The sequence below is a fragment of the Desmodus rotundus genome, chromosome 3 (genome assembly GCF_022682495.2).
Source record: "Desmodus rotundus isolate HL8 chromosome 3, HLdesRot8A.1, whole genome shotgun sequence".
NCBI lineage: Eukaryota > Metazoa > Chordata > Mammalia > Chiroptera > Phyllostomidae > Desmodus > Desmodus rotundus.
This window is the reverse complement of record NC_071389.1, coordinates 25,034,133-25,047,679: the sequence shown is the minus strand read 5'-3', so window position 1 is coordinate 25,047,679 and position 13,547 is coordinate 25,034,133. Positions and strand designations below refer to the sequence as shown.

The window sequence follows — 13,547 nt, the reverse complement described above, 5'->3', positions numbered from 1 at the left end:
GAGGGCTCCCCTGCGGGGCCCACCCTCCTCGTGACTCCTCCTCCCCCTCCTGGGTTCCGAGTCAGGTGATTCCGGGCACGTGACGGGCACCACCTACCCTGCTGTCCCCGAATGGCAGCTAGGGCAGCCAATGAACGGCTGGGCCTCTGAGAAGAGCCAATGAGAGCCGGGCTCTAGGGGGGTGGGCCGCGTGTTGGTGGCGGCTGCCGGGGGCGGCGGCGGTGGTAAATTGGGGAGGCGGCGGCCTGGCCTGGCCTGTCCTGGCAGGGCGCTGGTGGCGGCGGGTCTAGCACCATGTCCCTGCAGTACGGGGCGGAGGAGACGCCCCTCGCCGGCAGTTACAACGCGGCAGATTCGTTCCCGAAGGACTTCGGCTACGGCGTGGAGGAGGAGGAAGAAGAGACGGCAGCCGCGGGCGGCGGGGTTGGGGCGGGGGCCGGCGGAGGCTGTGGCCCGGGGGGCGCTGACAGTTCCAAGCCGAGGATTTTGCTCATGGGGCTCCGGCGCAGCGGCAAGTCCTCCATCCAGAAGGTGAGTGGGGCCATGCCGAGTCCCTCCGCCGCTCCCCGGGGGGCCGGGCGGGGAGGCCCCCCAGAGGAGGGCGGTGGCCGGAGCTGGCCTGCAGGGCTCTCCCACCGCACTTTCTCTTCTCTGGGGACCAGAGCTGAGGCACGACCCGCGCGAGGACTCCAACCTCCGAGTCCACGTCCAAGTCAGCTGAGGCCGAGTGGGTCCCCGAAGGCGAAACTGGGTGGCCGGAGGCAGGTGCCTGTGGCACCGCGGGGGACCTCCGCCTCCTGGGACCCAGCCCCTGTGCTTTACACGAAACTCATGAACTCCCCAGTTCTGAGTTGGAGAACTTAACGGACTCATTCCCCTGCTAAGTTTTTGTGTGTTCTACTCACTTCAGGTGACCTGAGTTTGCAGGGCTTCCCAGGTGAGCCTCAGGGAACAGCGTCAGAAGGAGTTGTGACAAAGTCACTGGCAATTTTAATGCTTGCTCTTGTCACTAATACGGAGAGTTTACTGTAACATTATTGGGTATTGGGTATTATTTTAGTACTTGTGACTTGGCGAGCGTAATTGGTGGTGATACTACCCCTGTGTGTGGTTACAGAAATCTTCTGCGACCTTAAGAATATTTGCAGACCTATGTCGTCAATCCATTTGCTTTCACTTGGGGTCTGTCAGGACCTAATGGAGGGCTATGCACTTTTCTGAAAGGGGAAAATACCAGATAATTGCTCTTTGGCTCTTACCACTCTGTTGCAAAGGTCTATCCAAAATACACTTATATGTAATATTTTGTAGACAATATTTTTGAAAAGTAGTCATTGTTTTCAGTTTATGGGATTGCTTGCTTTCTCCTCTAGCAAAATTTGGGTACATTTATGGTGGGTTTTTAGCAAACTGGTCTTAATTCCTTTATTACTACTGTTACTAACCAAACCTTGGGAGTGCCTGTCCATTTTTTCTTCTAGAAAGTAACAGAGGTAAATTAGTTTTGTGATAGAGTTGTATGCACTGTGATTATTGTGATTCTTAATTGCGTTCACCATTTCTTTTCTCATGGGGTTTCCCTGTCAATTCCTAACCCTCCTCTACCCCACATATATTGCTTTCTCCTTTATAAAATTACTGCCTTTGTTTTATTTCTTCCCCAAGACTGCAAACTCAGTGAGGGCAGGGTTCAGTCAGTTTCATTTCTGACTTTTCTTTGGAACCTAATGTAGGCATCCAGTAAGTTTTCAATGAACGAAACATCTCTAGCTTTAGCTATAAGCTTTCATAACCTTAAAGCAGATTTTTGCAAAATTAATACAATTCAACAGAAAAAAAATAATTGAGACGAGATATTACTGCTTGTATTGAATGTAGTGCAGAGAAAATAGAAAAGTTTCAGCTTCAAAATGGGCTGAATGAAAAGTAATTTGGTGTCTTTTTAAAAAAAGATTTTATTTATTTATTTTTTAGAGACATGGGAAGGGAGGGAGAGAGGGAGGGTGAGAAATGTCAGTTGGTTGCTTCTCGCACACCCCAACTGGGAACAGAAGCTGCAGCCCCGGCATGTGCCCTGACCAGGAATTGAACCAGCTACCTTTTGCTTTGCTATATGATACGCAACCAACTGAGCCACCCCAGTCAGAGCATTGTATTCTGTTTTGTCAGAAGTAAAAGGATGGTGATTACCAATGGATACACCATTTACTTTTTACCTCTTTTAAAATTGTTGCTGTGGAAGCAGGTTCTTTAGATTAATTTGGGGTAGGATTTTCAACTTTTGATGCAAAGTTGAACAGTCATAAAATTGTCTTTCTTTTTAACAGGTGGTGTTTCATAAAATGTCACCCAACGAGACTCTCTTTTTGGAAAGTACCAACAAGATTTATAAAGATGACATTTCCAATAGCTCCTTTGTGAATTTCCAAATATGGGATTTTCCAGGGCAAATGGACTTTTTTGACCCAACTTTTGACTACGAGATGATCTTCAGGGGAACAGGAGCGTTGATATATGTCATTGACGCACAGGTAGTTAGGAATAATTGTTTATTTCAATTTTCTGATGGCAGAAGATGGAGAAACAAAGCAGAGTTGTTTATCTTCTTTGTCACATGCTCCTTACAGCTTATTTCCTTGCTTGCCGATTCCCTAGCAGTGTAAGAGACACAACTGCGGATGTGCTTTGGGAGCCAGCATGCCATTGTGCGAGTACAGAATAGCAGGTGATTAGGAGATAGGACTTACGTCCTTAAGTTCTGGTTAATGAGCGGCTTCCCACCTGTATTTGTTAATGGTAGATATTGTTCTACTTCACTATTACAGTAATGATGTCACTGAAAGATCTCCTCAGTGCCCACAATATAGGGAGGAATGTAAGAACTGAGTCAGTAAATATTACAGTGAATAGTTTCCTTAATTGTGCAAACTGAGTTTAGCCCAGCAAGCATTTATTTGGGGCCTAGCAAATGGCAGACCCTCAGGTAAATGGGACATGTTTCTGTCCTTAAGAAGCTCACTTTTATGAGTTTCATTATATAGGAGTGCTTTCAGAGTGACAGGCTCAGTAATGGGTGCTTTCACATATCTGATCTAATTTAACTTACTTTTTACAATACTGTGAGGTGGGTACTGTATTTCCAGTTGTATGGATGAGTTAACTGAGACCACAGAGTTTAAGCAAGTCTGCTTCAAGTCACACATCTAATAAATGGCAGAGCTGGGATTACTTTAAAAAAATTCTATTGGGAAGAAATGTCCATTTCCTTGTTCCTTTCCTTATATTATCAGTATCAAAAATTCCAAGCATTAACCTGGTAATTGCAATTTTTAATCTTGAGAGATTAAAGATCAGTTTAGTGGTATAAGTGAATGTATTTGAATGTTTGCGTATTTATGAATAATTAGGATAATATACTTTCTGTGGTTGGGGAAGGAGGTGTTCTGAGGCTTTCTTAACTCATGACTTTGATCAGATTTCTCTTTTACAACTCTTCTGTTCTGACTTACAGGATGACTACATGGAGGCTTTAACCAGACTTCACATTACTGTTTCTAAAGCCTACAAAGTTAACCCAGACATGAATTTTGAGGTTTTTATTCACAAAGTTGATGGTCTATCTGATGATCACAAAATAGAAACACAGAGGGACATTCATCAAAGGGCCAATGATGACCTTGCAGATGCTGGGCTAGAAAAACTCCACCTTAGGTAACAATGTGTGTGTTTGATATGGGAGCTCTGAAAAATGTGTAAATGTATTCCCATCTCTGTCATTGCAAACACATAACTTTCTGTTACTGGTATACTCTTCCCAAATCTATAAATTTTTTGACCTCTTTGTTGAATTCAAGCAGTTTTGGGAACCTGATGTTATTGAGAAGTTACTTTTCCTCTTTTTTTTTTTTTCATTTTCCTAAAGGTTGAAGTCATGTGAAGTGTTTCTGTTGGTGCTTTTCCAAATTCATCCCAGGAGACTGGAGTCAGGCCGTTTCCTCATGGCTTAAAACTGTTTTGGGGCTCCTCTTTTCTGGTCTCATCAGTTTCCCCCGCCCCTTACCTCAGTTTGAGGGCTCTGTTACATTTGCTGTAGATCTTTGTAGCTTGAGTTTTCACAGTATTTTTTTTTTAATTCTCATCCAAGGATATTTTTTATTATTGATTTTAGAGATAGAGAAAAGGGGGTAGGGAGGGAGAAGAGAGGGGGAGAGAGAGAGAGAGAGAAAATTGATTGGCTGCCTCCCGTACATGCGCCAGCAGGGGGTCAAATCCTCGACCGTTTGGTGTATGGAATGATGCTCCAGCCAACAGACCCACCTGGCCAGGGCAGTAGGAAGAGCCTTTTAAAGAGAGTATACATTTAAGTCTGGAATCTAAGGTATCTTATTTGTGTTTTTCAAAACACTTCTATGCTTTTACAAAACTCAAGTTTGGGTTAGGTGAGTATCCTATAAATCTGTAGGGCTGCTATTAAGTTTGAAGAACTGTTGATTCATAATTAAATACCATTAGATTGCTATTATATATTTTTTGGTGTTAGAAGTGAGCAAGAAAATGTTCTTTTGGTGATATAAACAGCTGACGATAGAAACAGCTTAAAGGGGAAGCAGGGGAAAGACACAAGTGTAGCGATTTCCTTATCCCTGGTCTGTTACAATGACTTCCTTATAGGTTGAAGCCAACCCCCATCCTTGCCTGAAATATCTATCCCCTGGGGCTTCAGACTCTATGGTCCTACAGTTCTAGGAACTCATATAGAAAAGTCTCATTGATCTCTAGTTTACCTAGATTAAAATTTTAAAATATTTTTAAGTAATTCATGCATTAAACAAAAACAGCAATGCAGTATTTATAAGAGAAAGTACAAGTGCCTTCCCATGAAATTCCTTAATCATATTTTTTGGGAATTCACTACTAATAATCCATTTTAAGCCATGACTGGTCCTGTGTTCCCCAGTGCCTATGGGAATCCTTTTAATACTCTGTGTCCCTTTCCAGGGCGCCCCACTCCAGTGGTACACACTGTCCCTTTCCCCAGTTCCTTATAGAGCCCTATGCCTTGTTAACCTCCGAATTCTGCTTCAAGCTTTTAATAATTACTAGCATCCCTGTGGACGAGGCTCCATTTGATTTCTAGTTTCCAGAAACTCAGCGTACTAAAACGCCCTGTTCTCCCAGTCCCTATCCACCTCCAAGCCTCGTTGTCCCTGCAGGACCCTCTCACATTGCTAACCTTTTTGCCTAAGGAAACGCTAAAATACTCCTTTGTCTTTAGTGCCTTTGGAGAGTCATCTTGGCCTCACCTATTTCCTTGCTGTCATATCTAGAGTAGAGCCTCATCTTGCATAGGGTTGAATTCTTAGGTCAGCTCCTTGAAAGTACTGTATCTTTAAATTACCTGAAAAATGTGATACCCACAGTTCTGTGTTTTCTGACTTTGTAATATATACTTACAAATATGTCAGGGATGCAACTGTATAGTGAAGAATATACTCCCTGAGTGAAAAAGCAGGCAGAATTGTTCATGCTATTTAAATTGTTAAAGGTCCCACTCTGTCTCCCCCCAACTCACATTCTCAAATACTTGTGTTTTGTTAAATATATAGATGTTACTTCTCCACTGTATATCCTTTTAGTCCACCAGATTCCTGTCCCTTTTTTTTTTTTTTTTTTTTTTAAGATTTTACTTATTTTTAGAGACAGGGGAAGAGAGAGAAAGAGAGAGGGAGAAAAACATCAATGTGTGGTTGCCTCTTACGCGTCCCCTACTAGGGACCTGGCCCACAACCCAGGCTTGTGCCCTGACTGGGAATCTAACCAGGGACCCTTTGATTTGCAGGCCAGCGCTCAACCACTGAGCCCCACCAGCCAGGGTCTCTCTCCCATTCTTTACAGGACCCCAGCTCCCATCCTTCTTAATAAGTTATTTACATACATTCTAAGGACCAGTTACATTTATTTATTCAAATAATTTGTGAGCACGGTTTAGGGCAGTGGGATTGCAGCTACAAGCAAGACAAAGTCTTTTTGTAGAGCTTACATTCTAATGAATGAGACAGCTCAAAAGCACTTATAAATAATGTATCGTGTAATTTTAAGTTCTTGTCAGTGGTGTGAAGAGAAGTGAATTAGAGAAAAGAGGTAGAAACCAATGGGTACAGAGGTACTGTTTTAAGTAGGGGGGTCAGGAAAGAACTTTCCGAGGTGACATTTCAGTAGAGACCAAGTTACATATACTTACTGTCACCTGTTTCCTCTAAGCTTTCTCTCTCTCTTTTAAAGTACTTTTAAAGTTAACTTTATTTTTTAATCCTTACCTGAGGATATGTTTATTGATTTGAGAGAGAGAGAAACATGGATCGATTGGCCTCTTGTACACACCCCTACCAGGGATCGAACCCACAACCTAGGTATGTGCCCTGACCAAGGATTGAACCCGCAGTCTTTTGGTGTACGAGACACTGAGGGCTCCTCAAAGATTTCTCTTGATTTTTATCAGTTATGGGCTTAAGAAACCAGGGTTTTTGAATGAAATTGCAAGGACTTAGGTGACTATTCAAGTTTCTGCTTCTGAAAATACTTTCCTGAGTATTACCTCAATTGCTTGATGTGTAAGTGCAGTAAAAGGGCTGGAGAGCTATAAGCCAGGTGGGGACACCTCGTTTGTCATCTTGAACTATGGGAATGGTAGACAAGATAAAAAGGCTTTGTTTGGACTTGCTGAAATCAATGTTAAGAAACTTAAAATTTTGTGTATTATGATAATTGTCACCAAACTTGAGACTTTTCAAATTAATCAAACTGTGTTGTGTTTTTCAGCTTTTATTTGACTAGTATCTATGATCATTCAATATTTGAAGCCTTTAGTAAGGTGGTACAGAAACTCATTCCACAACTGCCAACCTTGGAAAACCTATTAAATATTTTTATATCAGTAAGTGAGCTATTTAATTCACTATAGTTTTTGGTTTCATCTTCATTGGATATATTTGTATTATCACATTCTCCAAAGAAAATGGTTTGAATTTATCTGAATCAAGTTTAAAGAATAATGACACACTTAACATACAAAACAAGTAATACTAAAAATGGCTTGAGTTATTTTCTGAATTCTTTCCATAGTACTTACCCTTTTTGTCTTAAAATGAATTGATGAAAAATTTCCTCAGCTTTCTTAATTTAAAAATATCTTCACGATACCCGTTTCCCGAAAGAAGAGTAGCACCTGGAGAAGACTGAGTTTGGGGAGTTGGGCTTAGTTTACTGTCTGCTGGAACGGAGGCCACATTGAAAGATTGGTCTTTTCGTTTTCTGGCTCACTAATCTTAGTATCACGTTTTACATTCATGTGTTTTGCGGATTCAGCTTAATAAAAAAGCATATTCCTTCAATGAGTTTAGTGTGCAGCCGTTACTGTTTCCTAAACGTTACTTGGAAGGACTCAGTGTGTAGTGACCTCCGGTTCTTTTGGGCTTTCGAGTTGGGCTCTTCTGGTGGTCACGTAAAGCCTTTCTGACGGCACGGTCATTCAAACCAGACTGATAATTGTAACAGGAAAGGGTTAATGAAAACGTAGCATGGCTTGATTTTTGGAGGATTTTTTTTGTTAATTTTTTTAATGGTGTCTTAGAAAATAATTCATTTAAGTGAAGAGGAGGAAGAACACACAAATTTGACTGACTGATACAATTATGTCAGTAAGTCATAGTAGAGAAATAATTCCGCTTTTATTCATTGGATAACAGAAGTTCCTCTCAAGCCAGTACTGTTTGGTTATTTTGGTATTGGGTTGTACCACTAAAAATGTCCTTGGATATTCACCAGTAGTTCATGATCTTTGATAAGTTGCAAATTGTGATTCTTAAGAAAAAAGCCAAACTGAACACTTTCTCCTATTTTGTTTTTTTCCAAGAATTCAGGTATTGAAAAAGCTTTTCTCTTCGATGTTGTCAGCAAAATCTACATTGCAACAGATAGTTCTCCTGTGGATATGCAATCTTACGAACTTTGTTGTGACATGATTGATGTTGTAATTGATGTGTCTTGTATATATGGGTAAGTTATGTACATATTTCTCCAAGATTTCAGGTGGAAAACTGCCAGTTTGATTTGTCAGGGGGGTTAATTTCTGCGGCCTCCAGTAAGTACTGCCGGAGGTGGACTTGCCGACCACAGTGCTTCAGTCTGGCGCATGATTTGTCTGTAGGGAGGCTGCTGGCTCTTACTCCCTCAGAGAGGATGGGTAGGAACAGGTAAAGAAGTGTGACTAGAGCCAGACTTTCTAGAGCACTTAATAGAGCCGTTATTTGGCAGTGGGGGTGGCGGGGAGGGTTGTACTGCATCGTCTCACTTAGGGACCTAGCTAGTCAAGAGACTAGATGTTATTGAAAGCGTTCTGAGTGACGTAGTGGGTACCTAATTTAACCTCAGGCTTTGTGGAATGAGGGATCCCTAAGGAAACTGGAATTTTGGATGTCAGAAGGACGATACATCTAAAAATTTGACCCGTGTATCTGAGTTTCCAAAGTAAATCTCTAAAATATAAACTCTGCCTTTATAGAAATTCACCAAACTCCATACAGAAATTTACAAATGCCGATAAAGATATGATTTTGTACGTTATCCCAGAGGATGAGTGCGAACTTTGGAGAATTACTGGTATTTCAAAAGCCAATAACCTCCGTTGTTTCTGGTCGCCCTGATTCACACGGTGTGCCACCGCGATTTTCAAAACATGCAATACCTGACTGACCTCTTTCCCTTAGATGGCAAGTTAAAAAATTGACGACAGCCAATACAATAGCCATGTGGTGTGAATGAATCAAAGTTATACCTATTTTTTTGTCAGCTCAACAAAAAATATGTTTTCTGGTGTGCTGCAGAATTTCAGTTATTAGTTTGTGTGCTGTGATATGGAAAAGCTTGGAGATCACTGCCGCGTTGTTAATACCAGCACTCTCTGGTGCTCTGACATTGCCTTTGCTTTCTGACACCCGTGCCCTTTCTCTGTGGTTCTTCTCTGCTCAACCCAATCTAAGCTCCTCTTTCCTTTCTCTGTCCCTACACTTCACCTTGGCATTTTTGCTTCATTTGTCAGTGTCTTTAGCTGCCTCTGAGTAGCGGAGTGCATTTGTCTCACCTGTTCTTCACTTGTCTGTTCCATTTCTGTTTTTCACTTTTGTGATTACATGCCCTCCTTTGTTTTAATTTTTTCCGTAATGAAAATGAGATGTCTGTTTACAGTATTCAGTAGAGTTTCATGTTTTCATTCCTAATTTAAAAAATGAATGAGTAGAACATTTGCTTTTTCTTTAAAACAAATACAAATTTTATAAACCGATTTTTTCTGTAATTAAAGAAGTGAAAAGGAGATATAAAGTTTATTTTCAGTGTAAGGTACATTGTAAAATGCATTATAAAGTAACTTATGAAAGAAAAATATCCATTAGCTCATTATTCTTAACACAATCAATGCGTGCACTTTGGTGTGCTTTATTAGAGCTTAATTTGCTTCTTACTTGACTGTTGATTTACATTTCTCGAAGGGGGACTGCATTTAACAATTCTAGAATGAATGACAGTTCTGGTTGAATGAATGAAAGTCAGACCCTGTAAGGCTGGCTTGCTTTCAGGCATCAGGATTCCACAGTCTCTTTGATAGGCTACTTATTTTAGTTTTTTTCTTACTCTTTTTTCACTAGTGGCGGTTGTCATATTTTAGGTCCTTCCTTATTTGCGCACTGTGTCAGTACAGATTAGCTGAGGGAGATGTGAGCCTGCTCTATTTCGTGCCTCTTAGGTAAACGGGATAAGATGTGAATGCCTGGGGTGCTGCATCAAGGTCTGGGAACCCCGTTCCCCTCCTGTGCCAATATTTTTAAGCCTGTATTCTTCTTTCTCAGAAGACATTTGGGAAACGGGGTGGAAAAACTTGTCATTTTGCAAAGGAAATGTGACAAAGTACCCAGTTGAGAACCCAGTAATGAAAAATAATCTCTCTTGAAACAGGTTAAAGGAAGATGGCAGCGGCAGTGCCTATGACAAAGAATCTATGGCCATTATCAAGCTGAATAATACAACTGTCCTTTATTTGAAGGAAGTGACTAAGTTTTTGGCGCTGGTCTGCATTCTTAGGGAAGAAAGTTTTGAACGAAAAGGTAATGGCATTTTAAAACGCTGTCTTTATGTTAAGGTCTTTTGGCAGAATTTTTTAGGTTCTTGAAAACGAGAAAATAATACCGCAGTGTTAGACCAGCGATTTTCAGCCGGAGTGCTGCAAGAATTTTTAGAATATACACTAAGTGACTATTCAGTCAGGAGCGCTGACCTCTTTTTCCTTAGATTGCCAAATAAAAACGTGGTTTGGTGTGAGCGAATCAAAATTATACCTGATTTTTGTTGCTGTTAGATTGGCAAAAAATAATTTTTTGGTGTGCTGCGGAATTTGAGTATGTAATTTGTGTGTGCCATGAGATGAAAAAGGTTGAAAATCGCTGTTAGGTGATTAAAAGCTCAAACTACTTTTGTCCTTTCCCTTTGATATATAGTCGTACTTACTCCTTCCTTCTTTCGATCGTCTATTTTAAATCAAGTTTTTAATTCCAGCCTCTGTTATTGCAGATATTTTCTTACCCAGCTGCCTGCCATTTGGCTGCCAGCTGAACCAGTTGCCGAGGTGGTTCTCCTGGAGCTTACAGGTTCCCTCCTTGCTGCATTCAGGGGCCTTTTCTCATTCTGTAGCCTCTTCAGCCTCCTGAAGAATAGTACTCTGTCATTCTCGCTTTACTTGAAGCTTTCTCCTTCCTTACCTGAAGCTTTATTCTCTTTGCTTTCCTAAGCTGAACCCGCTGGGTTGTTTTATGTATTTGTTCCTCTGACTGCCCATCTCCTGTTTCTTTTGACTGTTTTCTTTTTCTTGGTTCGGAGAGTTCTCCAGAGTCAAGTCTTTCTGCTCACTTCTCCTCTCCTCCAGGCGAGCTCATCCAACCCATGGCTTCCGTTAATCTTCGCTCTGTGGTTGAAAAATTCACATCTGCAGCTCTGACTTGAGCCCATATTGCTGTCCCACTTAAACATTTGATTGTTATCTTGCCATGGTGTCAAAAGCTGTTGAACATTTTCCCCCTTTGTTTCATGGCTCTCCTGGCCATGCTACTCTGTTACTAGTTACGACATTTTTTTGGTGTCTAAGCTTGCTTTTTTCGTCGTCAGATAACTGTGTGGTGGCACTGCTGGAAGGACTCTTGCAGGTGAGGGGGCACTCAGGGTCCTCCTTTTCCCATTCTTTTCCTGTGTTGCTCACATTGAATTTTCACCAGATCTTACCATTTGTTACTTGGAACTGTTTCTTGGGTTTCCTCTTTGTTTCCCCTGTCAGCAACTCCAATATCGAGGTCCCTCCAGACTGGTGGTGCTGCAGCAACTTCCTGCCTGAGGTCATAGATTCAGCATACACAGGGGTGGGCAGAAAGTAGGTTTGCAGCTGTGAGTATGTGAAGCACAGAGTTTATTCTTATGTTATTATTTATTGTATTATTTCCATATGAACACCTATAAACCTCCTTTGCTCACCCCTGTGTGTGTATCATCTATTTCAAAATAACGCTAGATTTCAGAAAATCACTTACATCGTGTTATTTAACTACCTGTGGATCTACAGTATCTGTTACTGCAACAAGTCCCTACCCTTCTGCCTGAGATTTTAATTATTATTAAGTGATTAATATTATTCTATTTATTTCATTAATGTTAACCTGTGCACTCATCCAGAGGTAACCAGTGTTAACAGTTTGGGCATATGCTTTGTTTTCAGTGTTGAAAATTCCTCGGTTGGATGTGTGTTTGTATAATGCATATCAGTGATTTATTTCTGTCGCCAAATGTGTCCTAGTAGATAATTTCACTGTTGACCTTCAGGAGGACTGATCTTCTTTTTCGCTCTTGCAGGTTTAATAGACTACAACTTCCATTGTTTCCGAAAAGCTATTCATGAGGTTTTTGAGGTGGGTGTGACTTCTCACAGGGGCTGTGGTCACCAGACCAGTGTCCCCAGCTTGAAAGCATTGGCACACAACGGCACACCGCGAAACGCCATCTAGCCTGGATTCCAGTGGTCGGGGCTCTGTGTCCGCTTACTCTTCACGCCAGGGTCAGACGCCACGTGACACAGGACATGGGAGTTGCTGCTTGTGGGAATCTGGTGCCTGTCCCACTAGAGATGAGGGGCAGAGTTTCTCATTTGGATGAAAACCCCTTCAATCAGTGGTGTACAACTGAAACTACTATTTCTTCTTTTTCAAAAATGGCAAAAAAAAAAAAAAAGAATTATAGAAACCACAGAACTCCAGTATGTGTTTCTCCTTTGTGGGGTCCTACTTTAAGTAGTTGGGATGTTTTGGACTGGAGATAACACCACTTACCCATCCTTACCAGGGAATGTTGCCCTCATGTACCAGTTGAGAATAATAGAACTGAGTTTTTTATATGCTTCGTTTAGGTTTTCAGTTGAGTAGTCTCTAAAAACGCTGCCTTGCTTAAGTTCTAACACTGCCTCAGATTTCAATTTTGGGCCTTGCATACCTAAGACCTTTTAAATGCATTTGCTTGCTCACTCAGAAGACTCATGGTCTGACTGTAGCAAAGGACATTCCTGTACTTGTTACTGAAGAAATGAGAACATTTTACGCTGCATCAGGTCAAGGGCAAAGTTCAACAGTGGAAGTATTGAGGAAAAAATTTTAAAACAGAAGAAAATTTGTGCACCTGTGTTTTTTGGGCACCAGATACTGGATCCTTTCTCCTGTGTAAGATAAGTGATCACGATCAGTGTAGCAAAGGGAATTTAAAATGTTCCCTCACAGTCTCCTCTTTCTGGGGGAGGAACTTATTATGTCGTTGAAATATTTAACTCATTTTTCTTTAAATCTGATACCAGCAGCTACAGACCTTTTATTTTAAGCTGTCTAGATTCTTTAAGTACTACTGTTTTGTTGACCATGAATGACCCCAAAGCCTGGTGGGCTGTCCTCTGGGAGCTGGACAGAGCACGTGGCACCACGCAGGTGTCGATCTGCGTGCTTCGTCTCCAGTCTCCTGACACCAAGTGTCAACTGTGGTACTTCCTTCGCCTAGCGTATTAGTTCGTAACTGTTCCTTTCGTTGTTGGTTGATACCCTTTCTATCAATTTAAACTTACACATTACTTTTACTCCACGTGCCCAGTAGTCACATATTCCAAAGCCACTGGACCACTTGAGTACATAAGTGCCACTGTTTAATGAAATACGTATATTCAGGTCTGTAAACCTGACGGTGTGGTGTGGAGCGCTTCCTGCAGGTGACTCTGACTGCTGAGGATTTACATGGACCATGGTGATATCCAAAAGAAAAGTGCTTTTATATTTATAGATTATTTCATTGAACTATATAAAATGGGTATCAATAAATGTATTTACACCAAAATCAGTTTTTTTTCTTTGCCTAAGATATGAGGGGGTGGGGTGGTAGAACACAGGGCTGCCCCACTCTGTCATCTCACCACCCGTTTC

General features: G+C 41.5%; 1 protein-coding gene across 1 annotated transcript; it reads left to right on the top strand.

Annotated features, from left to right (window-relative positions):
- The first annotated feature begins 196 nt into the window (after positions 1-196).
- On the top strand, positions 197-12,344 carry RRAGC (Ras related GTP binding C). Its single transcript, XM_024554597.3, has 7 exons — positions 197-531; positions 2,328-2,531; positions 3,512-3,711; positions 6,820-6,934; positions 7,913-8,055; positions 10,009-10,157; positions 11,947-12,344. The coding sequence occupies exons 1-7, from the start codon at positions 295-297 to the stop codon at positions 12,096-12,098; spliced, it is 1,200 nt and encodes a 399-aa protein (XP_024410365.2). The 5' UTR covers positions 197-294; the 3' UTR covers positions 12,099-12,344.
- Positions 12,345-13,547: the final 1,203 nt, after the last annotated feature.

Coding starts and splice junctions, on each gene's coding strand:
- RRAGC (XM_024554597.3), top strand. CDS start 295: ATGTCCCTGCAGTACGGGGCGGAGGAGACGCCCCTCGCCGGCAGTTAC. Junction 2,532..3,511: donor TATATGTCATTGACGCACAG/GTAGTTAGGAAT, acceptor TCTGACTTACAG/GATGACTACATGGAGGCTTT. Junction 8,056..10,008: donor GATGTGTCTTGTATATATGG/GTAAGTTATGTA, acceptor CTCTTGAAACAG/GTTAAAGGAAGATGGCAGCG.